Source organism: Anopheles merus, chromosome 2L (genome assembly GCF_017562075.2).
Source record: "Anopheles merus strain MAF chromosome 2L, AmerM5.1, whole genome shotgun sequence".
NCBI lineage: Eukaryota > Metazoa > Arthropoda > Insecta > Diptera > Culicidae > Anopheles > Anopheles merus.
Window position 1 is genome coordinate 31496538 of NC_054083.1, and position 26654 is coordinate 31523191.

General features: G+C 48.9%; 7 protein-coding genes across 12 annotated transcripts; 5 read left to right on the forward strand and 2 right to left on the reverse strand.

The window, feature by feature from the left end:
- The first annotated feature begins 6 nt into the window (after positions 1–6).
- On the forward strand, positions 7–2711 carry LOC121594182 (probable tRNA (uracil-O(2)-)-methyltransferase). 2 transcript variants are annotated; one of them, XM_041917213.1, is made up of 3 exons: positions 7–183; positions 503–1061; positions 1131–2711. In XM_041917213.1, the coding sequence occupies exons 2-3, from the start codon at positions 548–550 to the stop codon at positions 2645–2647; spliced, it is 2031 nt and encodes a 676-aa protein (XP_041773147.1). In that variant the 5' UTR covers positions 7–183; positions 503–547; the 3' UTR covers positions 2648–2711. The 2 variants fall into 2 exon arrangements, with proteins under 2 accessions (XP_041773147.1, XP_041773146.1); XM_041917212.1 differs by having other exon boundaries at positions 7–1061.
- Positions 2712–3391: 680 nt separating this feature from the next.
- Positions 3392–4918, forward strand: LOC121593757. Its single transcript, XM_041916406.1, has 2 exons — positions 3392–3869; positions 3940–4918. The coding sequence occupies exons 1-2, from the start codon at positions 3653–3655 to the stop codon at positions 4740–4742; spliced, it is 1020 nt and encodes a 339-aa protein (XP_041772340.1). The 5' UTR covers positions 3392–3652; the 3' UTR covers positions 4743–4918.
- On the reverse strand, positions 4815–7033 carry LOC121593756 (kinetochore protein NDC80 homolog). The gene is made up of 2 exons (XM_041916405.1): positions 6856–7033; positions 4815–6763 (listed from the first exon to the last, which is right to left on the reverse strand). Exons 1-2 carry the CDS (start codon positions 6942–6944, stop codon positions 4930–4932), a joined length of 1923 nt encoding a protein of 640 aa, XP_041772339.1. The 5' UTR covers positions 6945–7033; the 3' UTR covers positions 4815–4929.
- A 343-nt stretch (positions 7034–7376) lies between these two features.
- Positions 7377–11619, forward strand: LOC121593446 (isocitrate dehydrogenase [NADP] cytoplasmic). Of its 3 annotated transcripts, none has more exons than XM_041915781.1 (2): positions 7377–7401; positions 10110–11619. In XM_041915781.1, exon 2 carries the CDS (start codon positions 10119–10121, stop codon positions 11358–11360), a length of 1242 nt encoding a protein of 413 aa, XP_041771715.1. In that variant the 5' UTR covers positions 7377–7401; positions 10110–10118; the 3' UTR covers positions 11361–11619. The 3 variants fall into 3 exon arrangements, with proteins under 3 accessions (XP_041771715.1, XP_041771714.1, XP_041771713.1); XM_041915780.1 differs by lacking the exon at positions 7377–7401 and adding an exon at positions 7408–7538; XM_041915779.1 differs by lacking the exon at positions 7377–7401 and adding an exon at positions 8364–8549.
- Positions 11620–18858: 7239 nt separating this feature from the next.
- LOC121593453 (terminal uridylyltransferase 4-like) lies at positions 18859–21922 on the forward strand. Its single transcript, XM_041915788.1, has 2 exons — positions 18859–19237; positions 19315–21922. The coding sequence occupies exon 2, from the start codon at positions 19323–19325 to the stop codon at positions 21435–21437; it is 2115 nt and encodes a 704-aa protein (XP_041771722.1). The 5' UTR covers positions 18859–19237; positions 19315–19322; the 3' UTR covers positions 21438–21922.
- Positions 21762–23388, reverse strand: LOC121593454 (snurportin-1). 2 transcript variants are annotated; one of them, XR_006004779.1, is made up of 2 exons: positions 21962–23249; positions 21762–21843 (listed from the first exon to the last, which is right to left on the reverse strand). XR_006004779.1 is itself a non-coding variant. In XM_041915789.1 (2 exons), exon 2 carries the CDS (start codon positions 23155–23157, stop codon positions 22015–22017), a length of 1143 nt encoding a protein of 380 aa, XP_041771723.1. In that variant the 5' UTR covers positions 23158–23200; positions 23262–23388; the 3' UTR covers positions 21897–22014. The 2 variants fall into 2 exon arrangements, 1 of the variants encoding a protein (XP_041771723.1); XM_041915789.1 differs by lacking the exon at positions 21762–21843 and adding an exon at positions 23262–23388 and having other exon boundaries at positions 21897–23200.
- Positions 23389–23569: 181 nt separating this feature from the next.
- Positions 23570–26128, forward strand: LOC121592640. 2 transcript variants are annotated; one of them, XR_006004689.1, is made up of 3 exons: positions 23570–24067; positions 24140–25497; positions 26066–26128. XR_006004689.1 is itself a non-coding variant. In XM_041914275.1 (2 exons), the coding sequence occupies exons 1-2, from the start codon at positions 23768–23770 to the stop codon at positions 25325–25327; spliced, it is 1488 nt and encodes a 495-aa protein (XP_041770209.1). In that variant the 5' UTR covers positions 23570–23767; the 3' UTR covers positions 25328–25539. The 2 variants fall into 2 exon arrangements, 1 of the variants encoding a protein (XP_041770209.1); XM_041914275.1 differs by lacking the exon at positions 26066–26128 and having other exon boundaries at positions 24140–25539.
- Positions 26129–26654: the final 526 nt, after the last annotated feature.

Genomic DNA, 26654 nt, shown 5'->3' on the forward strand with positions numbered 1-26654 from the left:
TCGCGGTTGTCCTTGTTTTAATTCTAAAAACGAAAAGTTTTATTAGCCCAAGAGCTCGCAGAAAATTTGTCGCGGTGCAAAAGTTGGTCGTCTAGAAGCAGTGTCACGTGAAACTATACGAACATTTTTGTAGAATTTGGCTCTTTTGGTCGCAATGTTTGCCCTGGAAGGGGCCTTCAATAGGTGGGTCGATTTGTACAATCGGCCCCTTCATACTTTTTTCCCCAGTTCTAAGAAAAATCAAAGGTCGAGAACAAAGTAGCCACATATCGGAGAACGATTGGCAGCATGGAAATGCCGAAGGGACTGCAAACAACTTCAAACGGGCTAACGTAGATGATGGTGATGTGGGCTACTTTCACGCAATTATTGCGCTGTATTCGGGATATAGCGATTGGATGTACAAGTGCTTTTAGTCGCCTAAATGACAAATTATATCTTATTTGATATCTATTGGCTTTTCTAAGTTCAACAAGCTTTTATCTTTTCTGTTTGAATTTAGCATAATAAACAAAAAAAGAAAAAAAGAAATTACGGGAAAAAGCTAATGCCAGCTGATTTTGACAGCTCTCCCGTGCCGAAGCATGCGGTGTTTACGTTTTCCATCGCATGTGTTTACATTTTTTCCTGTGCAGCGCAACTTGTTTCAAAAATGTTTGATCGCACAATTGCTGAGGCGGTGATAAAACCTGACTGCATTTCGAACTTTTGGCAAGCGGTTGATATCTATCTATTCAAAACACACGTGGTAAATAAGAAACTGTTTGGTGTGAAAAATGTTCTCATATTACCGTACAAAAATGCACCACCGTCGGCGGAAGAGACCTCCCAAGCGACGGAGCATTTGCTGGACCACATAGCGGAAACCGAACTGAACAGCTTTGAACACGAAACTCGGAAGCGCCTTTTATGCCTTGGCTGTAAGGTGCGAGAGGAAAAGGTGGATAATATTTCGCTCCATGAAGTGTCGCAACAGCAGTACGATGGTGCGATCGTTTTAAACCGTCTCCTGCCGAAAAACATCAACGTTTTCCAGCCAATCGATGTTGCTTGTTGGATAGGTATGAAAAGAGTTCTAGTTTTATTTATCTACATTTAGTTTGTAACTAACTAATGTATTGTTTTCATAGATTTTAGATCCCTCCGGGTGCAGCTCCAGTGTCTTCAAAAGGATAAAGTTACAACCTTGTTCCCAGCATTTCCCTTCTCGCTGCAAGTGACCCATGGAACGCTTTCCATTCGCTGCCAGTCCACCGACACCATCGACGAACGGTCGACCTATTGGTTGCGGGAAGTACTGCTGGAACGAATGCAGAAATGGATGGAATCAAACATTCCCACCAATGCGACGGGCACGAGCACGGCCTCCATTCGATCCCTTGCGCTCGTGGACAATCTGGAACAGTACAATTGTCTTTTCAACGAGCTGAAACAAAAGTATGGCCAATCTATGGTATCCATCTGGCCGGAGTGTACCGATCCGCAGAAGTTTGTCTTCGAAGACATCGCGATAGCAGCGTACCTGTTGATGGTTTGGAGAAAGGAGCGAACGGCGAAGGGGCTCGAGTCGCTTCAGTCGTTTGTGGACATTGGCTGCGGCAATGGACTGCTGGTATACATTCTAGCATCGGAAGGCCATCGAGGTTACGGGATCGATTTAAGGAAACGGAAGCTGTGGGATATGTATCCGGCCGAGCCGAAGGTTGACTTGCGCGTCGAAACGATCGTACCGTCCAGCTCGTCGCTGTTCCCCGACATCGACTGGATCATTGGCAACCATTCGGATGAACTTTCGCCCTGGATTCCGGTCATTGCGGCACGAAGCTCCTACCGGTGCCGCTTTTTCCTGCTGCCCTGCTGTGCGTACGAGTTCGATGGGCGTAAATATCAGCGGCAAAACTGTGCCCTCAGCCAGTACGGGGATTTTCTGAATTATGCAGCAGAAATTGCACGTGTCTGTGGGTTCGCGGTGGAGACGGATCGCTTGCGTATACCCAGTACGAAGCGCACGTGTCTGGTCGGAAGCACCAGAACGTACCCGGAGATGGAGTACGAACAGCAGGACGAAAGGGTAACAGCATTCATCAATGAACGATCGAGCGGGGCTGAAACGGAAGAAAAATCGGCACAAACTGGTACGCCAGAGGAGAATGTGCCTAGTTCCGGCAGCTGGTCGGCAGGATTTAAACCAAGGGAAAGCACGGAAAAGGTACGCAATTGTACGAAAATCGATCGGTCCGTGGTGGATAAGATTGTGGCGATTGTGTTCGGGGAGCTGCTGGCAAAGCGACGCATTCCGGCAGAGTTTGCCGAACGCAGCTGGAACGCTGGAGGGACGCTAGCACTGGAGGAACTAGTGAAAGCGATCCCGCAGGAGCTGCTCGTTGCGCTAAAGGCAGAGTGTGGTGGGCTGCAAACGTTGTTGCGCAACAATCATCAAATTTTCCGCGTCGAAAAGGGAACGGTGCAGCTGCGCATACCGACCCGAATATCGGACACGGTGGATGCGGCCCTTGCGAGGAAAATGAAGAAGGTGAAGAACTTTAAACCGATCAACTTTAAGCAACGTGTTTGCTGGTTTTTCGTCAACCATCCGGATGGTTGCCCGTTGGCAGAGAAGGACTGTAAGTTCAACCACGGGAGCTGAAAGGTGAGAAAGAACCTATTGTCTTGTTATTCTTTAGTTGATATAAATAAACTGTTTAAAATTGCACAAATCTTTTTATTCTCCCCTGCGACTCAATTACTGAATTTCCCGAACTTACCTTTACAAAGTTTTTCCAAGTCAGTTTCGAATATAAACATTGTTCTTCATCACATTCAAGATGTATTTCAACAGCTATCAAATGGTTTATATGTTTCAACATGAAATTTCAGTTTCAATACATGATTTTCAATGAATAACAAAGAACTGTCAAGCTCAATCCAGCTTGAGTCGTGTTAAAAATCATGCTGTAGAATTATTATTTTGATGGAAATGAAATTTCAGATCGATGTGGAACAACATTTTGCATGCGATGAATAACAATGCTTACATTCGAAAGTGACTTGAAAAACCCTGTATCTAGTCTTAACTCTATTCTTGAAACCGACTCATTTGCGTTCCACGAGGAGATATTCGGGAATACATTCTGGATGAAAAATGAGCTATACGAAGGAAATCGATAAAAAGGTCATAGACATTCAAACTAAATCCGTTAAATCCGTTGAGTTTGAATTTTGTCCATCAACACAATCGCACACCAGCGCGGGCTTTTTGGCGGTCATCTGGAACCCTCACAAGCCCTCGCTCGAAACGTCAAAAACCGTCACAATTACTTACAAAAAACGTCGCCAGCTAGGGAAAATCGCACCAACTTGGAGCGTTGGCGAGCTCGCGAGAGCCATTTTTTGGCCGACTCATTCTGTTTATAGTAGGCGATCGAAGCGGGATCAATCGATCTGTCAAACGCATTTGCGGCGTCCGCGTACCGTAAAACGTAAACAAATCAGTTCGTGGTGGGGGAGAGAACCGCTTAATTCACAATTTAAATACAGGTCTCTTCACGTAACGGTCTCTTCAGTTGCCGCCAGGCTCGTTCATCCTGCCACGGACTGCACCCCTCTCGTCGGACGGCATGCAGGAAGGAGCAAAACCCTCGCGACACACAGAATGGTCGAGCTGAAATCGTTCGTGTTCTTCGACCTGGAGACGACGGGCCTGCCGGAGTATGAGCACTTTCGCACCAAAATTACGGAACTTTCGATGGTGGCCTGTGCTCGGGAACATTTGCTGGAAGCAAGCACCGAACCGCCGCGCGTCACGCACAAACTGTCGCTCTGTTTCAATCCGCACCGCATGATAACGCTCGGTTCGTCCCAAGCAACAGGTAAGGGAGTTACGGACGGGACGGGGGTTTGCTAATGATAATTCATGAGTGTGTGTCGCCCTTCCCACAGGACTGTACAATGATCTGCTCGAGAAGGAGGCCAAGTTCGACGCGAACGCGGGCGAGATGGTGAAGCTGTTCCTCGAGCGCCTCCAGAAGCCCGTCTGTCTGGTGGCGCACAATGGCCAGCGGTTTGACTTTATCCTGCTCAAGCAGCATCTGCTCCGGATCGATGTGTGTCTGCCGGGCGATCTGTACTGTGTCGATTCACTTCCGGCCTTCCGCGAGATTGAGGCCGATGTGGATCGCTCGTACTTCGAAAACAACGAGGGCCTGGACAGCGAAATCCCGGAGCTGGAGTATCAGGCACTGCGCGTGATGGAGGAGCTCGAGCGGTCCAAGGATTGGCTGAAGGAGCGGCAGAAGCAGAACGAAACCACTCCCCAGAGCGGCCGGGTGGAGCAGAAGTACAAGCAAGCTCTGCGGGACTATTTGGCCGTCTCGCCGAACGAACGGCAGTCGGCCTCTCCGCCGGAGCCATCTGACGATAGTGATGAATCGGCGAAAGCGCCACAAAGGCCGACCAAGTCCCGGAAACGGTTGTTCGATGATGCACTTACGAATGGAACGGACAAAGAGGAGGATGAGAGTATAAAGCCGTTGGCAGCTCCAACGGTCTGGAATGGTCCGAAGAAGCGGTTCAACCTGTCTGAACTGTACAGGCGCACCGTGGGCAAGGAGCTGCTCAAAGCGCACTGTGCGGAAGCGGACGTACTGGCGCTGATGGACTGTGCTATCGTGCATTCGGCCCGGTTTGTCCGGTACGCCGAAGCAAACTGTGTGCCGTACGAAGAGGTGAAGAGCAAATTTTAAGCGGGGCTTTTTCGGCTCAACGCCGTTGCAAATGCGATTCCAATTTCATGTGAAAATTTAAATCAACGTGTGTAAAGATATATTTTTTTATTATTTCTGATAGGCTATACTTTTTGGAGACTGTGAGAGAGAGAGAACAAAATCAAGATAAATAAAATAAATTGTGCAACAATCGATCAAACTCCATCTAGCAAGGCGGTTCCTCCTCGTTGCTCTTCGCACAGACGTCCACAATCTGCTTCATGATCGCTTCGCAGCCATCAACTGTCTCGCGCAAATCGGCCAACTTTTGGTGCCGTTCCTCCAGTGCCTGTCGGCATTGTTCCAGCCCGTCCTCCATTAGCTGCTGCTTGTCGTACGTTAGCTTAACGATCGCTTTTCGATTGCTTTCCATCTGCTCCATGGCCTGCTCGATGCGCTGGTCGAGCTCTTTCGTGCGCTGCTCCAACGTTCCGCGCTCGTTGGCACGTTCCGCCAGTGCGACCAGCTCACGGACGACCGTTTCTCGCCGCTGCTGCAGCTGCTGTAGCCGTTCCGTCTGTTTGGCAATTTTCGTTTCAAGTGGTTCGATTGTCAGCTGCTCATCGGACACCTGCTGCTCGAGGCGCACTTTCTGCTGGCTAAGCCGCTGCTGCAACGCTTGGTACTCCGCGAACACCGCCGTCAGCTGCTGCTCGAGCGCGAGAAGCGTCCGCTCCAGCTCGGGATAGTTGCTGCACGTTAGGCTTAGCTCGATCGGGGTAAACTCAATGTCCGGCTTAATGGCGTTGGAGAAGTTGTACAGCTTCGTGTTCAGCTCGGCGATAAGGTTAATCTTTTGCTTGATGAGGCGCGATAGCGTGATCTGATAGTCGGACGACTCACCGTCGAGGCAGGCGATGGCGTTGCGCTTCGCCGCGACAACGTTCCGGTCGTGTGCAATCTCCGCTTGGAGCTCGTCCCTTTCCTTGGCCGTCATCTGCTGGCGGGCCAGCTGCTCCTTCACCTGCTGGATGGCGCTCTCGCAATCGTAGTACTGGTCCTGCCGCAGATAGTACTCCTGCTGCTGGCGCTCGAACTGCCGATCCAACTGCTTCGTCTCTTCCGTCAGCTGCTTCACAATGCGCTGCTTTTCCACCACCTCGCGCTGCACCTCGTCAAAGCTTTGTTCGCGCATCTGTCCGCTTGACCGGTCCACGCTGATCGCTTCCAGCTGCTGGCGTATCTGCTCAGTCCGCTGGCGCACCTGCTCCTGCGACAGGCCGCCCGTTTTGGCCGCCACCAGCCGGTCCACCATCCGCTCAACCTGCGCCTCGAACTCTTCCTCGCGCTTCAAATTCCACAGATGGAAGCTTTCCGTGGCCGACTGGAAGAAAAACTGCGTGTACTCGGGGGTGGGAAATTCGGCCACGTGCTGATAGTTGGGCGCCCAGTCGGTGACGGGCACGGGCGCCAGCTGTACCAGCCACGTCAGCATCGTCACGACCTGCTGTATCGAGTGCGGTGCGCTCGGCGTTTTCAGCATCGATTTGCTCACGGTGAACGGGCACTGCAGCTCGGTGATGGCTTTGATAATGTCCTCGATGAAGTTGGTGCCAATCTTGTACCGGTGGCCACCGATCTGGCGCAGCAGGTGCGCCACTATGATGAGAAACTGCTTCATCGACATCGACTTGATGTTGCCTCGCTCGATAAATTCCTTCGGCAGGTCCGGCACGTTCGCTTGTGCGAGGTAGTCGAATATGGGGCGCGCTTCCACGGTGCACCGTTCCCGCTCGACGGTCGAGGGGATGGAGAAGGAGGGAATGTTTTCGGCATTTAGTCCGCCGTGGTGGAACACGCTTCGGAGCGGTGTGCGTAGCTGCGGCGTCGCGCTGCTGCTTCTCGGTGGGTTTAGAGATTTTTTCACGGCCGTGGAGGGCAGCCCGGCCGGTGCGTTTAGTCCGCGCTCAACCGAACGCGATCGCCCATTTTCTCCAAACTGGCCAACCCCGGACTGTTTGCTCGATTTGCGGACTGGTTGTGCGATTCGGCTGACGCGACTGAAGAACAGAAATGGGGGAGAATGAAAAAAAAACGGAGTTAGTTTACGAACTGCCTCTGAATTGCTCCACCAACCGTTCCGTTTACTCACGCTTGGGACTTTTTGACCGATGATTGTGGAGCCGATATTTCAAACTCCTGCGTGCGCCGTGGCATAGTAATGCGTTTTGTGGACGACATTATGCTATATTTTCCACAGGAAAAAGACGAAAAAATAGTGAAATTAAAAGAAAGCGTCCTCTCGTCGATTGGTGATGAAATTGTTTACGTTTTTTTCAAAGCCGTTTGAATTCGGCATAACTGTCAGGATTGCTGCTGTCAAACGGTTGTAAATAAATCCCAGTGAAAAATGTATACAACACTTTAACCATTTTATTTTTAACGCAGCATAATCAGTTTAAAAACACCCAATAAAGTCCTTTATTGTACATTGAACAACTAATTAAAAAATACGGAATTTATTGCTGCTCATCAAATGATTCTCAAGCAATACCGAGGTTCTCCTTTTTTGGGTACCTTGATAGAGGAGTCCCACTGTGCCCAAGCTGTCAATGCGATGCAATCCGAGCCCACACACACAGCTGCAGTGAGCAATACAAAAAAAAAGTCGTGTAATTTGCCAACAATCAAGAGACCGGTAAGGGCCGTGAATTTTCGCCTCCAGTGTGCCGTCCAGTGCCGTCTGTAATTGTTCACATTGCTGTTCTTTATAATACTTAAACAAACAATCATTCATTTGGATAATTGTTTTGAGCACCAACCCAAATAGCTCTGGTAAGCCTAAACATACATTGTTCCCATACCCTTGTAACTGTGCTGAAAATTGTCTTATCTTTCGGTCGTGGCGCGACAGAAGAAAGAAAAGTTTATCATCATGACGAATAGTTTTTTTTTTAAAGCCATTTGGCTCTGATAGGTTAATCAATATTTGCTGCCGGGAATGGGGTTCGAGGGTCGATAAAACCCCACGTACCAATTACATAATGGCGTCGGTGGTAATGAGTGGAAACTTTGCTTGTTTTGGACACTACTATTGATGTTACTATGAACTGCAACACAATTGTGCATAAAAGTAGATAAAGTAGAGTTAAGATGTAAGATTTAAAGTAGGGTTAAATGCACAGTGCAAGTGTGTTTTTTACTTATAAAAAGAATCAATTTTGGAGGAACGTAAGCGTCTTCGGCGACTGCTGGTTAAAAACTGCCCTATCACAATGTAGCAACTGCCGGATGCAATCCGGTTATTTAAAAATAACTTCTCCAAAACTCAAGGAACCAGCCAGCGAAAAAGGACGGATAGTATTTGGTCGCACTCGAAATACCCTTGAATGGCGGACCGGTGCCTTGCAGCGCCTACTCCAGACCCTGCACACTGTTTTGCCGTTAGTCAAAGTGTGGTGTGGTGGTGCATTAACCTACCCCTACCAACTCTGTACCGAACCTCACAAGAAAGGGGTGAGTTTGAAGAAAGGATGGTGAAGTGGGTGAGGCATGTTGCTCTGGGCAACCTGGGTGGAATGCGGTGGGCCCCGCGAGAGAGAGAGAGAGAAAGACAGACCCACCAGTGCGTTCGCGCGAGACTACTGCGAGACTTGGCCGGCACAGTGCCTTCATTCTTCGTTCGGATCCGGTCAGTGGCGGTCACGTCGTCGTCGTCGGGTGTAGTGTAGCTCTCTGTGGTATCGTTCGGTGTCGCTTGATCGTGGCAAGCTTATTTCCATAGCATTCCAGTTGCCAGCGCTGTGATTCTGCTTTCCGTTTATACAGAGCCAGCATACATTAGTGGTAAGTGGAAGTAATGGGTTTTTTGCAGTGACGTGTCAAGGTCCAAGATCAAGAGTGTGTGTGCTCGCTAGGCGCTGGCGGTTGGTGGCATGATTTCTAACTATCGAGAGAGGGGCAAAAAAAACCGCAAGAAAGTCGGAAGTGAAGCCAGCAAAGAGATTTTCAAACTGTCCCGGACATAACTGTTCACAGGTTTTAAGTTTCACTTCGAAATTGCGGCTAGCGGGCAACATCGCGGAAGCTGCCGGTTGGTGGAAAGTGGTAATGGAACTTTACGGGAGGCGTGTTAAATAATCCCACGAGCCCCTTCGTTCCGTTGGTTCCGTGAGGGGTGTGTACTCAAGCCGATCGTCGAGCGATAATCGGCCCTTTCTCCCTTCCCCGGGAGTGTTGTCGGAACGGTCAAACTGGTTTTTTTTCCTCTCCCCCACCACCCAACAACCTGTTGCGCCCGCGCGGGAACCTTTGCCTTGGCATGGGAATGATTACGTGGTCTGACGTGGTGTGATCTTTCGAGCTGTGTGTGGAGCGTTAAACGATTAGTTTAAATGAATTTGAATGTTTTTTTTCTATTGCAACGGACTTCATTTTGGCGCTCCTATTAATAGTTTAAAACGTTATCATTGAAATTACCACCAGCGTACAAAAAAAAACCCGCAATCCACAAGGGGTCGGAGCGTACATCAAACCCCTGTTTGCCTATGCCATCTGTGCTAATCGGGTCTTATCAGCAATTCTGGGCCACCGGAGACAACGGTTTGGTTCGTGGCCGTCCAGCGATAAACCCGAACAATGTCGTTTCGCGCACATCCAAGCTTCTGTGGCAACAAAAGAGGGCACAGATGCGTAGTTAGGGACGAACCAAGACAGTTAGCCAGTCGTCCCTCTAATCAGAAGTAGCCTAATGCACGCAGTACACTGCAACATTTAGCAGCTCTTGGGACTGTTGATTGGATTCGATTAACGATGGTCGCTCGATGACCATGACTGACTTGCGGGAACTGTTAGAGGGCTTGTTATGAGCGGGAGATAATGAAATGCGCGCAAATCGCCCAGAGGGAGGTCGAGGTTGTGGCGTGGAAGAAGCAAACGCCCGCTGGCAATAAAACATTTGCACGGCCTTCAGTTGGACAGCACGCAGAGCCTTCAGTTGCCACTTGACTGTAGAGAGATGTATGAAGAACTTGAGTTGAAAAAGTAAATACTCATCGTCTAATTGGACAAAAAGCGTTCTCGGTGCGTTTTCGTGCCTGTATATTTGCGCATCAGTTTAAAGATAGCTTTTTTAGTACGTTCACATGGGTAGGTTAAGTAGAAGGATGGCTTAGACAACCTTCGAATAACTTTGTTTTTTTTTTGCTTACACATGTCGTAAAGTGTAATCTTTTTTTTCGGCTCATAAATTTAAATCCATTCAAATCTACTCCCAATCCAACCGTCCCCTCCTCCACCTGTTTCGTCGCTTCCGTAATCACGCGTAGAAGGGGCTCCATTACGCCGTCATAATGACATAATGTGTAACTTTCGCTTTCTCTTCCGACTCTTCCGCATCTCCTGCAGCACATCGAAATGGCGTCGAAAATCAAGGCCGGACCCGTGGTGGACATCCTGGGCGATGAGATGACGCGCATCATCTGGGACTCGATCAAGGAGAAGCTGATTCTCCCGTTCCTGGACATTGAGCTGCACACGTACGATCTCGGCATCGAGCATCGCGACGCGACGAACGATCAGGTCACGATCGACTGTGCGGAAGCGGTGAAGCGGTACAACGTCGGTATCAAGTGTGCCACCATCACGCCGGACGAGGCGCGCGTCGAGGAGTTCAAGCTGAAGCAGATGTGGCGCTCGCCGAACGGCACGATCCGCAACATCCTCGGCGGTACGGTGTTCCGCGAGGCGATCATCTGCAAGAACGTGCCGCGGCTGGTGCCCGGCTGGGAGAAGCCGATCATTATCGGGCGCCACGCGCACGGCGACCAGTACAAGGCGACCGACTTTGTGGTGCCGGTGCCGGGCAAGCTGGAGATGAAGTTCACGCCGGCCGACGGTAGCGAACCGACCACGTACGTGGTGAACGAGTACAAGAGTGCCGGTGTCGCGATGGGCATGTACAATCTGGACGATTCGATCCGTGACTTTGCGCACTCGTCGTTCAAGGTGGCGCTGGACCGGAAGTTCCCGCTGTACCTCAGCACCAAGAACACGATCCTGAAGAAGTACGACGGCCGGTTCAAGGACATCTTCCAGGAGATTTACGACAAAGACTACAAGAAGCAGTTCGAGGCGCTCGGCATCTGGTACGAGCACCGGCTGATCGACGACATGGTCGCGTACTGCATGAAGGCGGAGGGTGGGTTCGTGTGGGCGTGCAAGAACTACGACGGGGACGTGCAGTCGGACACGGTGGCGCAGGGTTTCGGGTCGCTCGGTCTGATGACCTCGGTGCTAGTGTGCCCGGACGGGCGCACGGTCGAGTCGGAGGCGGCCCACGGTACCGTGACGCGGCACTACCGCCAGCACCAGCAGGGTAAGGAAACTTCCACCAATCCGATCGCGTCGATCTTCGCGTGGACCCGCGGACTGCTGCACCGGGCCAAGCTGGACGATAATGCCGAGCTGAAGCGGTTCGCCGAAACGCTCGAGAAGGTGTGCATCGACACGATCGAGTCGGGCTTCATGACCAAAGATTTGGCCATCTGCATCAAGGGTATGGCGAACGTGAAGCGCACCGACTACATGGAAACGTTCGAGTTCATGAACAAGCTGGGCGAAAATCTGCAGGCCGCGTTGACGCAGAGCCGGCTTTAAAGGGAGGGTAGTGTGCAACCTTTTTTTTATGTCCTGGTTGGGTGGGCGGCAGTGTGTAGACAAAAGCCCTCGCCACTAGCTCTTACTTAGCATTTACCTTTTCAACACACACACACACTATAAAGCGCAGCGTTTTTTGGTGCATTCATTCACATCCTGTCGTCTTATTAATTTGTATTCGTGGTTAAGCATTGGAGAGGTGATTTTCACTGGTATAAGCGATAAATAAACCATTTTTGGGGCATTTATAAGAAACGTACTGCTTGTGTTTGTAGTATATTAGTATTGATAGCGATTACTGTTGAGAAATGTTTGGAGCGCTTTAGCACAATTGTTGCAACAAAAAGACGTTCGTGTTAGTGGTTGTTTTTCTTCACTCAGATCAAGTTAAAAGAAATTCTTGAATTGAACCGTTAAAAGAAATCCTTAAAAAGAACTCAAGGTCACCGAAACAACGTTACAACTAAGGTAACCTACTGTCGCAACAAGGATGGAGATCTGGTTAGTAACCAGCCAGGTGTCCTCTCGCGGTGGGCTCAGTACTTTGATGAACTACTCAACGACTAGTTGGCTCCTCTAGCAGACAGTTTCATGCTATTACCACATAGTCGGAAACTATCAAAGAGCATTCCGAAACGGAAAATAAACCACTGATCAGATCTTCACCATGCGGAAGATCTTGGATAAGATGGCTGAATACAGAAACGACACATACCATCTCTTCATTGACTTCAAAGCCGCGTATGATAGCATAGCCAGGGTAAAACTGTACGACGCTATGAGTGTTAAAGTTAGCAACCTCTGCTTAACTATTGCTTATTCGGATGTCACTTTGACATTTGGACTTTGTTCATTGGGAACGCATTTCTCTCTTTTAGGTTGGCAGTCATGCCGTTAATCTTGATTCATTGAACTTCTTCTTTCCTGTACTTTTGTAGCGACAAGTCGCATATCGTTTTTGCTTAAATAAATACAATTTTAGGTTATGGGCCCAGCACGTTTTTGAACAAAGGGAAAGTGAATAATCGAAATTGTGTATTGTGATGGAGCAAGAAAAGAACGATCGTCATTTTCTCCCGCTGTTTGACGGCACAAATTATACCGCATGGAAGTATCGCATGACAATACTCTTGGAGGAGCATGAGCTGTTAGAGTGCATTAATACGAACGCGGATGGGCTAGAGGTGCTGAAGGACGAGGCGGGAGATAGTGAGGCGATAGCTAGGGAAAAGGAGCGGAACCGTGAAGCGCGGGCCAAGTTAGATCGGCGATGCAAATCATTACTTGTATCGAGAATACACGACTCGCAATTGGAGTACATTCAGGACCAGAAAACTCCAAAGGACGTATGGGATGCTCTTCGGCGTGTGTTCGAGCGACGCAGCATTGCAAGTCGCATGCATTTGAAGCGACAAATGCTTACTCTTCGTTTCGAGGGCGGAACACTTCAGCAGCATTTTTTAAAGTTTGATAAACTAGTGCGGGAATATCGGGCTACTGGTGCTGTGCTGGAAGAGCTTGATGTGGTTTGCCATTTGTTAGTTACGCTCGGATCGTCATATTCGACCGTTGTAACAGCATTGGAAACAATGCCCGAGGAGAGTCTGTCCATCGAATTCGTTAAATGTAGGTTGCTTGACGAAGAAACAAAAAGAAAGAGTGTAGATATTCGCGCACCGGAAAATGAAGCTGCATTCTCTGGCACGAGGCCAAATTGGCAGCAGAAAAGTAAGGTTAGGTGTTTTGGCTGCAAGGTTATCGGACATAAGTTATCTGAGTGTCCGAACAAAAGGCAAAGTGACACCAATACATCGAAGGCACACGTCGGTGAAGCAAGTGTTAGTTTTGTTGGTGTAAATGCGGGATGCTTTAACAAAATGGAGTGGTATATAGATTCGGGCTGTTCCAATCATCTGGTGAATAACAAAGAGTTTTTCGATGAAATGTGGCTATTGGAAAATCCGATTGAAATTGCGATTGCTAAGGATGATGTGACGATTCGTGCGGAATATTCTGGAAACGTGAAGATCATCAGCAATGTGTTCGGAAAGCAAATTGAGTGCGTGGTGCGAAATGTTTTATATGTGCCTGATTTGCGTTGTAATCTTTTATCAGTAATGCGTGTCGATGCTGCTGGTATGAAAGTGGTATATGCAAACGGAGCGGTACAGATTTATCGTGGTTTGGAAATTGTCGCGTGTGGTTCACGGGTTGGAAAATTATATCAACTAGATTTTAGTTATGTGAAGCGTGGTGAATATTCGATGATGACGACAGGTCGAGTGTCTAAAGAGCTGGAATTATGGCATAAGCGTCTTGGTCACTTAAACGTGCGCAGTATTGAGCAATTGATTCGGAATGAAATGGTTTCTGGGCTGAAAGTGAAATGTACCGATAAAAATGTTGTGGTGTGCGAGTCTTGTTTAACCGGGAAGCAAACACGGAATCCGTTTCCATCGCGTAATGAAAAACGATCGTCGCGAGTGTTAGAGCTCATTCATTCGGATGTTTGTGGTCCAGTTACTCCAGTTGGTAACGGTGGTGTGAAATACTTCGTGTCTTTCGTAGACGACTGGAGCCATTTTTGTTTGGTTTTTTCTGATTCAGTCAAAGGATGAGGTGTTCAAGCGTTTTTGTGAATACGAGGCTATTGTTACCGCAAAGTTTGGTCAACGGATCAGCCGTTTACGTTGTGACAATGGCGGTGAATACCGAAGCAAGCAGTTTGAGCAATTCCTGAAGCAGAGTGGTATCGTTGTGGAGTGGACAGTTCCACATACACCTCAGCAAAACGGGGTTAGCTAGCGGATGAACCGTACCTTGGTTGACAAGGCCAGAACAATGCTGCAGGATTCCGGAATCGATAAGCGATTTTGGGGGCAAGCCATTCAAACGGCTGCATACCTTCTCAACCGCAGCCCCACGAATGCGATCGATGACAACAAGACTCCATACGAAAGATGGGAAGGTAAGAAACCTGATTTGACAAAGCTCAGAATTTTTGGATGTGATGTGTACGTTCACATTCCGAAAGAACAACGTGCTAAGCTGGATGCCAAGGCTTGGAAAGGAGTTTTAATAGGATACTCTGTGAATGGGTATAGGGTTTGGAACCCGGAGCAGCATGAAATTGTGCACGTGCGTGATGTTGTATTTTTGGAAGGCTGTCATATTACTTCAGAAGCAATTGAAGATATGTCACACGACGATTTCTTTTTGACACCAATGAATAGAGAAGGTTCATCAGATGATGTTGAGTTAGACGATGAAGCAAGTAACAATGACCATGACATCGAATCTGCGGAAGGGTATGACACGGCTCCTAGCCTGAATTCTGATGTTGAAGTGGTTCCTGATGATGAAACTTCAAAACGACAACGGACGGTTCCTGTGTGGCACAAAGACTATGCGGTGGAATATGTAGCATACGCATTGAATGCCACAAATTATGTTGAGAATTTACCGACCTCACTAGCAGAAAAGGAATTGGACATTGGAAAGGAATAAGACATGGGAGTTAGTAAAGCTACCGGAGAATAGGACACCTATTTCATGCAAATGGGTGTTTGCAATGAAGCGGAGCATGGATAACCAACCTTGTCGTTATAAAGCTCGCTTAGTGGCTAGAGGTTTTAGCCAGCGTTACGGTTTCGATTACAATGAAACATATTCTCCGGTTGCTAAATTGGATACTCTGCGCATGGTCTTGGCTTATGCTAATGAAGCAAAGATGATAGTGCATCAGATGGATGTTCGAACTGCCTTCTTGAACGGCACGTTAACGGAGGAGATTTTCATGACACAGCCCGAGGGTTTCCAGACTGACGGAGATCTTGTGTGCCGTTTACATAAATCTCTGTACGGTCTTAAGCAGGCGTCTAAAGCATGGAATGATCGGTTTGACGATTTTGTTCATGGACGTTTGGGTTTTAGACGGAGTCTAAACGACCAGTGCCTTTACATAAGATCAACGAAAAACGGCATTGTTATCATCGTGTTGTACGTAGATGACCTCGTGATCGTGGGTTCAGCTCTAGAGGATGTGGTTTGTGTGAAAAGATGCCAATCAAACGAATTCGAGATGAAAGATATTGGTGAGGTGAAGTGCTTTCTTGGAATGAACATAAGCTACGATAGGGAACAAGGTGTGATGCAGATTCACCAGCGCCATTATCTTCAAGATGTCTTGCGACGGTTCAAGATGGAGACATGTAAACCTTGTTCGACACCTATCGAGTATCGTCTAAAGCTGATGAAAGGCGACGAGGATAAACGTACGTCGCAACCCTATCGTGAATTAGTAGGTTGTCTGATGTATGCAGCTCAGACGACAAGACCTGATCTGGCCGCTGCAGTGAACTTCTTCAGTCAGTATCAGAGTTGTCCAACGGACGAGCATTGGACACATCTCAAGAGAATCCTTCGCTACATACAAGGATCTCTAGATGTGGGGCTCGTGTATCGCAGAGGCAGAGGAAAAGCGCTGGAGGTGTATTCGGATGCAGATTGGGCCAATGACCCCAACGATAGACGATCAGTGAGCGGAAGCGTTTTCAAAATGTTCGGATCGACCGTGGCCTGGATCACCCGGAAACAACAAACCGTGGCGCTGTCTTCGACGGAAGCTGAATTGACGGCTCTATGTGTTGCTGTTCGTCATGGGGTGTGGATGTCGCGTCTGCTTCATGACCATGGCTGCAAGGTGGATTTTCCAGTGACCTATTTCGAAGATAACCAGTCAGCGATGAGCGTCGTGAAAGACCCCAAGGGACTGGGAAGGCTGAAACATGTTGATGTTAAGCTGTTCTTTTTGAAAGACTTGGTGAAGGATAGACAGATTGTCCTCAAGTATATCCCGACAGCGAACCAGCAGGCAGATATGCTGACAAAGGGACTACCGACTGCAACGTTTCAGCGAAACTGTTTAGCCATAGGTTTGGCAAGGTGCATCGGTTGAGTGGGGGTGTTAAAGTTAGCAACCTCTGCTTAACTATTGCTTATTCGGATGTCACTTTGACATTTGGACTTTGTTCATTGGGAACGCATTTCTCTCTTTTAGGTTGGCAGTCATGCCGTTAATCTTGATTCATTGAACTTCTTCTTTCCTGTACTTTTGTAGCGACAAGTCGCATATCGTTTTTGCTTAAATAAATACAATTTTAATGAGCTCATTTGGAATCCCGGCCAAACTGATAAGGCTAGTTAGAATGACTATGACCAACGTCACTTGCCAGGTGACGGTGGATGGAAAACTCTCAGGAGCTTTTGCCTGTGACTCGAGGGTGGAGACTACGGGAACCATCTTCTATAAGTCAATCCAGATCCTGGCATACGCTGATGATATAGACATCATTGGTCTGCGGCTCTCCTATTTAGCTGAAGCCTACCAAGGGATCAAGCAGGCGGCAGAGAACCTCGGATTGCAGATAAACGAGGCAAAGCCCAAACTGATGGTGGAAACATCAGCGGGCCTACCAATAAATAATCAGAGCCTACGTAGGCGTGACTTACAGATAGGTGAACGCACTTTTGAAGTCGTTCCAGAATTCACCTAACTTGGGTCAAAGGTCAACAACGACAATAGCATGGAAGCTGAGTTGCGCGCAAGGATGCTGGCTGCTAACCACTTTGTTTATAGCCTGAGTAATCAGCTCACCTCGAAGAACCTGTTGCGACGGACGAAGCTGGGACTATATAACAACTATGTAGTTCCGGTTCTCACATACGCCTTTGAGGTATGGAAAGACTCCGAGCGTTCGAGATGAAGATGCTCAGAAGAATTTTGGCCCCGTATGTGTGGAAGGACAATGCAGGAGCCGTTATTACGATGAGCTATACGAGATGTACGGCGACCTCACTGACGTGTAGCGTACCAAGCTCGCCAGGCTCCGGTGGGGTGGCCATGCCCAAGCGCCACAGATTAAGCTTAAACGACTGGAAAATTGAATATCCATAGGAAAAAAATGAAAGCTTCACAGCTTCATTGGTTTGATCAATAGATGGCGTATTACAACTCATCATTATATTGCTATCCTTTTCTTGCAATGTGTTTCGACAAGTTTCATCTTATAATGACCTATATAGCCTTCTAACTTTCTGAGCAAAAATCTATACGAATGGTCGTGTGGTCAGATACGTGGGTATCAACACCAACGACCATTACTCAAATCTCACTTGCTTCAGTACTGGTGGTTTCCGTTGGAGTTTAGTATTTAAACAATCGTATCGCCGTTCTAGTTCTAGCGATGCATAACTTCAATGCGAAACCATACAACAGTACAGAGGAAATGAGAAAGCTCCCCAAATAGCCAGAATTGCTTAAGCAGCTCATTTTGGCACGCTAAAGATCGCTGCTCTAATTCGCCTTTTGCAGTAGATAAACAGCATCAAAGTTCTATGTGGGTCTTTCAAACAGCGCCTAAGCAGCTTCCTTATGCCACGATGCCAGGGATTATTTTTCTTTGTGTTTTATTTTCAAGCAAGCGTCATTGATTAAATAAACAACAACATTTTTTTCGTTTAAACACATATGTATATTTTTAAATCCTTTGTATTGATGAATAACACAAAATTTTAAACAATTTACTGATAATTCACAATCACTTCACTCAATATTCCTTCTTTAATTAACTTATCTAACTTGTACAGCAGCAATGAGATGATTGACGGCGTCTCTCTTTGACACTTTGACAAGATCCACCTTGTACCGATGCCATGCATTAAAAAGCTATAAAGTTCCACCAAGTTCGGTACGCTTTCTTAACAAGCCTTCAAGTTCCACCATGAACCCTACACATAGTGCTAATCAGCCGCAAAGTTCCAAAGAGTACCATGTGCCTGTTAAAAAGCTCCATAGTTCCGCAAAGTACCGTCTATCTCTTAATCAGCCACAAAGTACGACATCGGAACGATTTTTCGTTAAACAGCCCTAAATCAGCTATAAAGTACGAGCTGGCTATTTGGGTCTCCTCCAAGCGAGGAAGCTCCACAGGTTGGGTATCCCACAAACAGATGGCGCCACCAGCTTTTTTGCTATTTTTAGAATGCATGAGTCGTTTGCCGTCTGCTAAACGAAGTCTTTCTATATTCCGTTTAGGTAGAGAATTTGAGGCGTTTAGAAGCCGTTTAGTGGTCGTTTAGTGGATTTGTGGCACTTGGGATGGTGTACGCATGGAACCAGACGACCCAGCTCGTCCACAGCCTGTCCACAAGGACAGAGGAGGCGTGATAGGTCCAAACGGAGGTAGCAAGATGGCGTGGAGGAGTCCAACATTAAGGCCGGGATAACGAATTGGCAGACGACGGTGCGAGACCGTGAGCGGTTTTGGACACTCCTGAGGCAGGCCTAGATCGCAAAGCGGTTGTTGCGCCGGATAAGTAAGTATGTAAGTGAATTGAAAGATGAGCAATGTGCTATAATAGAACAAGCTGCAATATAGCCAGTCTTTCCATATTTTATTCATGCGCTGAATACATTTTTCGGATCAAATCGACTACAAACCTTTGTTTCAAAGGTTTCAAACGGAAAATTCAAAAAGAAAGACAATTCTCTTTCCAAATGTCAGTTTCACCTGTCCACAAGGTTTCCTATTGTGTATAGTTGTGAAGACAGCTGTCAAAGCGAGAAGAAGGAGCAACAAAAAAGCATCTCTTTTGTTTAGCCAATGTGTTGTTCTGCGCGATTTTAGAGCCACAAACATTATAACGCAATAAAACATACCTCCCACCGCAAATGCTCTACTATAGGCTGTAGTAAGTAAGTTTGGAACACATCCTGGCACAATCCTGCACGGTTCCTTTTACAAGTATTGCCTGCAACGTGTGCGAAAGTACAGCCAGCGCTAAAACTACATGGTAAAGCACTGTCAAGAGAGTGGGTATGTGTGACCTTAGGGCAGAAGGAACGTCTTTTCAAACAATAGTAAGCTTAACACAAACCATCTTTCCCTTACAGTGATCAAAATGGCTGACCAACGACCAAGCACTTCTCAGCAGGCGACGCAGCAGCAGCAGAAAGAACAACAGGAAGAAAGTCGCAACGGCCGCAAACGCAGACTTTCCATGAATCGGAAAAAGGGCAACAAGAAGGGCGCCCGCAAGCAGCAGGAGGAAGCGGGCGAACCGACCAGCATGCTGCTCCAGCCACTCGTCCAAAGCTTGAGCACGTGCGCCCCGGGCAGGGAAATGAGCGCACTGATCGCGGCCCTGCAGCCCGCACCCGCCGACGTGGAGATGGTGCTGAACATGGTGAAGGACGATCTGAACCGGGTGCTCAATCTGCCCAACAATCAGGCCACCATCTATGAGTTCGGCTCGATCAAGTCGGGCCTGCTGCTGAAGGACAGCGATCTCGACTTCTACATCCACTACGCGCGCGAAAAGACGGAGCGCGAGGAGCAGATCAAGCTGATACACGTGGTCTGCAGCCGCATGGACCGGGACACCAGTTTCACCGGCAAGGTGAAGATACTCGGCGCGAAGGTACCGTTGCTGCGGGCGGTCCACGTGCGCACCAATCTCCAGTGCGACATCAACTTTAGCAATGCGCGCGGCTGCTACAACAGCAAGTTCATCCACGCGATCATGAAGTTTGACGAGCGCATCCACCAGCTGACGGTGATGGTGAAGTTTTGGGCGCAGTGTGCCCACATCCTCACTTCCCACCATCAGATGAACTCCTACTGCCTGATCATGATGGTGATCTTTTACCTGCAGACGCGCAAGCTGCCCGTCATACCGTCGGTGGAGGACCTGCAGCAGGGCATCGCGCGTATCACCTTTGGGCCCTGGAACCTGGGCTACCCGCAGCAGATACAGTACAAAACGTGGAACGTCAGCACGGTGCGCGAGCTGCTGGTCGGCTTCTTCAAGTACTATTCCGAGTTTGACTTTGCGGGCAACATCATCTCGCCGTACGTGGGTCGGCTCTGCTCGACGGTCGAGCTGGAGAAGAAGTCGATCCGCGAGCTGGCCCCGTACTATCGGGCGGTGGAGAGGGAAAACTATCCGGAGCTGTCGCTCGGCCCGTTCATCACGATACAGGACCCGTTCGAGTTGAACGTGAACGTGGGCAAGGTGTTGCGCATGAACGTGCTGGCGGAGCAGATGAAGCACAGTCTGAAGCATGCGTACGAGCTGTGCCAGCGGTTTCAGGGCGGTGAGTTCGCAAAACTGCTCGTGGCGCTGTTTACCGACGTGCAGAAGTGCCCGAAACCGGCCAAGGAATCGAAAGCAGCTGCCAAAAAACCCACGCCCACTGCCGGTGTGCAGCCAGCTGGTGGTGGTACCGCCGTTGCTAATGGTACGGTGGTTGAAAAGCAGCAGCAACCGGGACCATCGTCATCCACCAACAGTAGTAGCGGCAGTAGTACTACCAGCAACAGCAATGGTACTGCCAGCAGTAGCTCTGCTGCCGCTCCGCCTGCCGGGGTGGGCAAGAATGGTTGCTGGTACAAGTGTACCCTGCCGCCGATCGAGCACGAGCTGTACCTGGTGAAGCAGATCCTGCAGGCCCGGGACCGGGAGCGCAAAACCATCATCACGGACGAGCGCGTCCGGCACCTGTGGGCCGAATGTATGCTGGACTTTATCGTGGACATTCTGCGCAAGCTGTACATGGTAAAGGTGGAACCGATCGGCACGACGGAAGAAAAGGAAACCACACCGGCAGAACCATACCAGCCGAACCCGGTGCGAACGTACCAGCTGACCTGCGAGCGGCAGGTGTTCATTGCCCGCAAGCGTATCACCATCTCGAACGAGGCGGACCTGCAGCGGGAAATCGAAATCTCCAAACAGCGGTGGGAGAAGAACCACGCGCTGCAGTTTAGTACGCGGGCGGAGATGGTCGCCGTCGACGGTGCGATCGAGCTGCGCATACCGAACGATCAGCCGAAGAATGGGCCGTTCCGGCTGTTCATCGACACCTGCTTTCTGGTGCACATTCGCAAGTGCTTGCGCGGCTACTTTATGGTGATGCTGGCCAAGGCGAAGGAAAAGGCAAACCAGCAGCCGGCCAGCAGGAGCGAAACGGCTGCGGAGGAGAACCGGCCCGCCTGGGAACGGTGTAAGCTCTAGTGGGGTGACCACCGGGAGCAACAAGTATACAGGACAACAACGGGCTACGGGTTCGTCGGTCGGTCGCTCGGTACCATCGATCGAAAGTTAATGTAGACTCACACATAATTTTCTCACAAAAACTGACGACACATTAGCATCGTAGGATAGACATTGTGAACGTACTACTTTTACGTTATCTATTAGGGATAAGCATTAGTGACGCCTGGGGTAAGCGGTGAGAATTTTTTCGCGTTTTAATTACATTTTTAAAACAACGTTTGTTCGCTTAAATCGTTTCCCCTTGCTGGATGATTATTTCGTGAAAGCACAATTATTAATTATTTTTATTACAATTTTCATTCAACAGTACAACGTGTACAGAGGGAAGGCTTACCGTTGTTTTCGGTACGAATTTGTTTGAAGTCTAAAAAGTGCAACAAAAAAAGAAAAGAAAAGAAAAAAGAGACGAATATTTCAGTTGAAATAAATATTATTCTGCCGTTAAGTTTTTTCGTCACGTGTTACTATATTTACAAACATACACAAAAGTTAGTCCGATTGGATTGCGTTATTAAATTAGGCGACTCTACGTCCTCTACTCCATCTCGAGTGCCCGCATTGCATCCTCCTCCCGGGTGGGGCACAAATCGTCATCATCCGAATCGAGCGGTGCTGCTTCCATCGCTTCCCAGAGCGTTGCATCCGGCGTCACATCAGCCTGGCCACCCGATTCGCCAGTCGTCGTGTCCATCTGCTGTGGTTTCTTCCCCTTGTTGCGTGGCATTCGCCGCCGGTTAGCCTGCATCCGGTCGAACTCTTCAATGTACGCCGCATAGTTTCCGGTGTAACGGGCCGGTTTGTCCGCCAGGTGCCGTCCGTTTACCACGCCCGGAGGTAGCCGCAGTACATCCTGCAGCATAAACGCAAACAGCCACACAACGAGCGGTGTCTTGCCGTACACGTACTGGGACTGTTTGTGGTAGAACAGGTAGCCGTCGAGCCGGGGACTATCGTCTGGGAACGCGGGATAGTGTGACCAGCAGCGCTCCATCGCCGCCGGATCGGCCAGATCGTACGATGGGAGTAAGGCTAACCGGAACCCTTCCTTCCCGTTCGCCGTCTTCTTGTCGAGGAGTTCCGCCAGCCCGTTCTCGTGATACTTCGACTCGATCCAGGCGAACCGGAACTGACACTCGCAGCTGACTAGATCTACCTGGGCCAGCACCAGAGCGTCAAGTATGTAAAAGGTGCGATCCTTGGCAAGGATGCAGTCGAGCACGATCGCATCGCGCAGGTTCAGCTTGGTGCGGACGGACGCAATCGAGCGGCCGCGCTTGCTGAACGCGATCGCGATCCGCTGCCGGAAGACTAGCAAGCAGCGCTGCCCTACCGGGCACGGCCGAACCAACCAGCTGTCGAGATCGTCCGGCCGTTCGTGCATCCACTCGGACAGCTGCACCTTGTTGGCGAACAGTTTCGAGGTGATGATGCGGACCCGTTTCTTGGCACGTGTCGGGGCCGATTGGCATTCCATCGAATCGTCGCCGGATGGTGGTTCCGGTTCCGCGGCGAGCTCTTCGAGTAAACCAGGCCGACCGGCATCCAGCTCCAGGTCGCGGGAACGCTTCTGCTTTTCGAGCAGCCGTTGCCTCCGTTCCGCCTGTAGGATAGCATCCGTTCGGCCCTGGTTTTTGTACTGGTCAATGAAGCGGGAGGCCGGTTCCTCGGTGTCGGACATTTTCGGCGGGGGCTGCGGGCGGTGGGTGGAGGAACGAAATTCACTACACGAAAAAAACACGCACAAAGTTACGGTTTGTTTTGATTGCACTGTTGATGTTTTACCTTTGGGAGGATGCAAGGTGAGCTTGGGTGTTGATTTTGATGGTCAAAATAATTAATTCGAAGCAAATAACAGAGCTAAAAGAGTGATTTTGATTTTTAAAAAAGAGGTCCTTACAATAGAAGAGTGAGTCACGTGGTTAAATAATAAACTATAAACTAAAATCAAAATTTTCACTGTTTTTATATATTTTGTCCAGCTTTCAACACACTTTGTCCCTAGTGTCCGAACAAAACACGGAGCGAAACAGCAACGTTCTTTCAACTCGGCCCTGTAAACGCCCCGTTTGTTGTCGTCCCAATTGCATAGCTGTAGGGGCATTGTTGTACGCCCTTAGTTAGGCTAGGCACCAAGTAGCACCATCTCCTCTCCAGCAAATTTTCACACACTTTCCCTACAATTTCCCCCCACCAATCCCTAATTAGTGAGCATTTAAACGTTCCTGCAATCACGTTAGCAGCCCTTCCCGTAGTGACGCACCTCCGAATCGAGTCTGCACCTAAACGAAATGGTAATACAGCGTGTTTGGCGTAGCGCTGCTGCTTCCTCATCGCTCAGTGCACCACAACCCCCACCACCTCCTCCTCCGCCACAATCATCATCATCATCCACCTCCTCCTCGTCCGCCACCACGGTGGCCACTTCCGCTCCCGGCTCGGCGGGAACGGTGGTGGTAGTAGCAACAGTTGCAACAAGTGCCTCAGAAGCAACATCAACAAACAACAGCGGTGGTGGCAGCACGACGACGACAACAACAAACGCTGCCGAACCGGAGACTGGCAGTGCTGTGCAAACTGGGATGCGGCAGGTTCGGAAGGCTTTTTCTTCCTTGTGACTGTTGATAATTTATTAATCTTGATTTGTTTTTCCTTCACTTCAGAAACTAAGAAATGCTCTTTCCGGCGAGGCAACGCTGGAAGCGCTCAAGCAGCGTTACGGCACAGGCCGCTCGTTCGTGAGCCAGACGGCGAACGATGCGGCGATCAAATCGCTCGAGCTGCTGCGGGCCAACGTCCAGTGTTACTTCGACAAGGAGGTGGACGCGATAGTGAAAAAATTTCACCAGACGTACTTCGTGCCGGCGATACGCAACATTAAGGAAAACCTAGGTGACGGGGCCATCTCGGACGAGGCGCTCAAGAGCGTGTTCTGCTCGCTGCTGGAAAACACGAAGGCCCAGTACGGCAGCCAGCTTTCCTCGCCGGCGGGCAATTCGCTGTCCCGCGCCAACACGCCCGGCATGGAGCTGAGCGATTCCGACTCCAGCACGGACAATGCGCCGGCAGCGGGTGCCGCCACCAGCCTGCTGCACCAGGCGCTAAAGCGCAAGCTGCCCGAACCGAACCAACCGGACCTGTTCAAGCGGCAGTACTTCCTGCACGGACCGATCTTCCCGCACGTCCCATATCAAAGCCTGCCGACGACGGTGCAGTCACAGGTTGGCGGTTCAAATTTGGCTGCTGCGGCTAGCACGCGCCCCGTGTGTGCGCTGCCCACTACCGTCATCACGCCCGAAAGCCTGTTCATACTGGATTTTAAGGCGGCCCGCGTGCTGGGCATTGTCGACTTCCGGGACCGGCTGGCCAACAGGCATCCCGAGGTGCTGCGCTACTGTCCCGACACGCAGGACCGCGACTGGCTGCTGCAGCAGCGGCAGGTGACACCGTTGAACAAAAATGGGCGCTTCTTCCTGCTGGCACTGGACGACGTGAAGAAGCTGATCGAGCGGAACGCGTTCGAGCACACGGCCAGCAGTGGACGCTCCGGGGAGCTGCAGGGCTTTAAGGTGACGGAGATGATTTACGCCAAAATACAGAAGCTGCTCCGGGAGCTCACCGAACGGCAGCGGGCAACGGATGGTTTCGAATCGCCCAAGGTGCTGCCGGTGGTCGCGTCCACCGGTCGGCCCCGGATGTCCTCACTCAGTTCCTCGCACGCAACGCTGACGGCACTGCTGTCTACGCCCCACGCGCACACGGCGGCGGCGGCGGCAGTCAGTGAGTCCGTTAGCAGCTCCTCGTCGGCGATGGCCACGCTCGAGAGTGGGAGCGAGCTGAAGCGTAGCTAAGTCTGATTCTAGTTCCTCTGTACATATCAACGCGAGAGAAAGGATGTACGGGTGAGTCCGTACGGTGTATAAAGGTGTGTGAAGGTGTGTCTATTTGCCACGGTGTTGGCTGCGTAGGTTTCTTTACGTCTATTTGATCGAACTGTGTGCGCTTTCGGTGTATTTTTGTGGTGAGTTTTTCACGAAATAAATCTATGTACAAATGGTGTTAATGGTGGGTTTAGCTAAGGTGGAGGTTGGTTGATGACTGTAGGCAAGTGGTTCGAAGGTTTCATAAAATTTATTGATTATTTTTCAATTACTTACTTAATTGCTAACTTACTTATTAACACACTAACTATCTTATTGATTTACTTATTTGGTTACTTATTCACTGATTACTTCTTTTATTACTTGCGTATTATATGTAGTTACATACTCATATACTTACTAAACTACTTAATTAACTAGTTGCTTACTTCCTAACTAATTTATTTACTTACTTATTCATCTAATTTCTCATTTTCTTATATTATTCTTTATTCCCTTATTAATTTTGTCAATTCGTTTTTATTTATTTATTTGTTTCATTCTTGGTTATTCATTTTTTACTTGCTTTCTTACTTTCTTTTTCCTTTTATGTTCTTCTTTGTTTTTTCCTACTTTCATACTTTTTCACTTCTTTACCTTTTATATTATTATTTACTTATTTACTTGCTTATTTAAAAACTGTCATTATTTTAACCTTCCTATATATAGATTGTCTCCACGATACTCTATGAATTCTGAACGAGAAGGAATCGTTTATCTGGAATCTCCGCGTAAGTCGATTTTAATGGTTTTCAGCCAAAATGTAACTAATTTTCGTGTTATTTTGCTTGGAGTGATGGGTTTTAGCCACTAATTTTAATATTTAACCTCAATAAAACCTCAACAATACAAAAAAAAACAACAACATAGAAACCCCTGTAAGTAGCTTTCCCTATTTATTTGTCGTCACATATAATGGTGTGGCAATTCTAGACAACCGCAAATGAAGCTACCTCGAGTAGATCCCTCTACTCGGGATACGGTCGGAAGCCGAAAGCTTCCCAGCATGCGGAAGCGATTTTAGGTGTGTGTGTTTTTTTTAGATTGTCCTCAACGCTTACCCTTACCACTTGTCCCCTAGATTCGAAACAGGGTAACAAGGAAGGGATTAGAGGTAATGCACAATCACCTGAAGAGGGAGGGCAAACAAAACGCGCACTAGGACTGCTGCTCTCGGCTCTGATATTTGCAACAACAAACGCGTGTGTTCCCATCGTGTGCGGGTAACTCACGAGCAAATGAAGGGGAAACCGTGTGC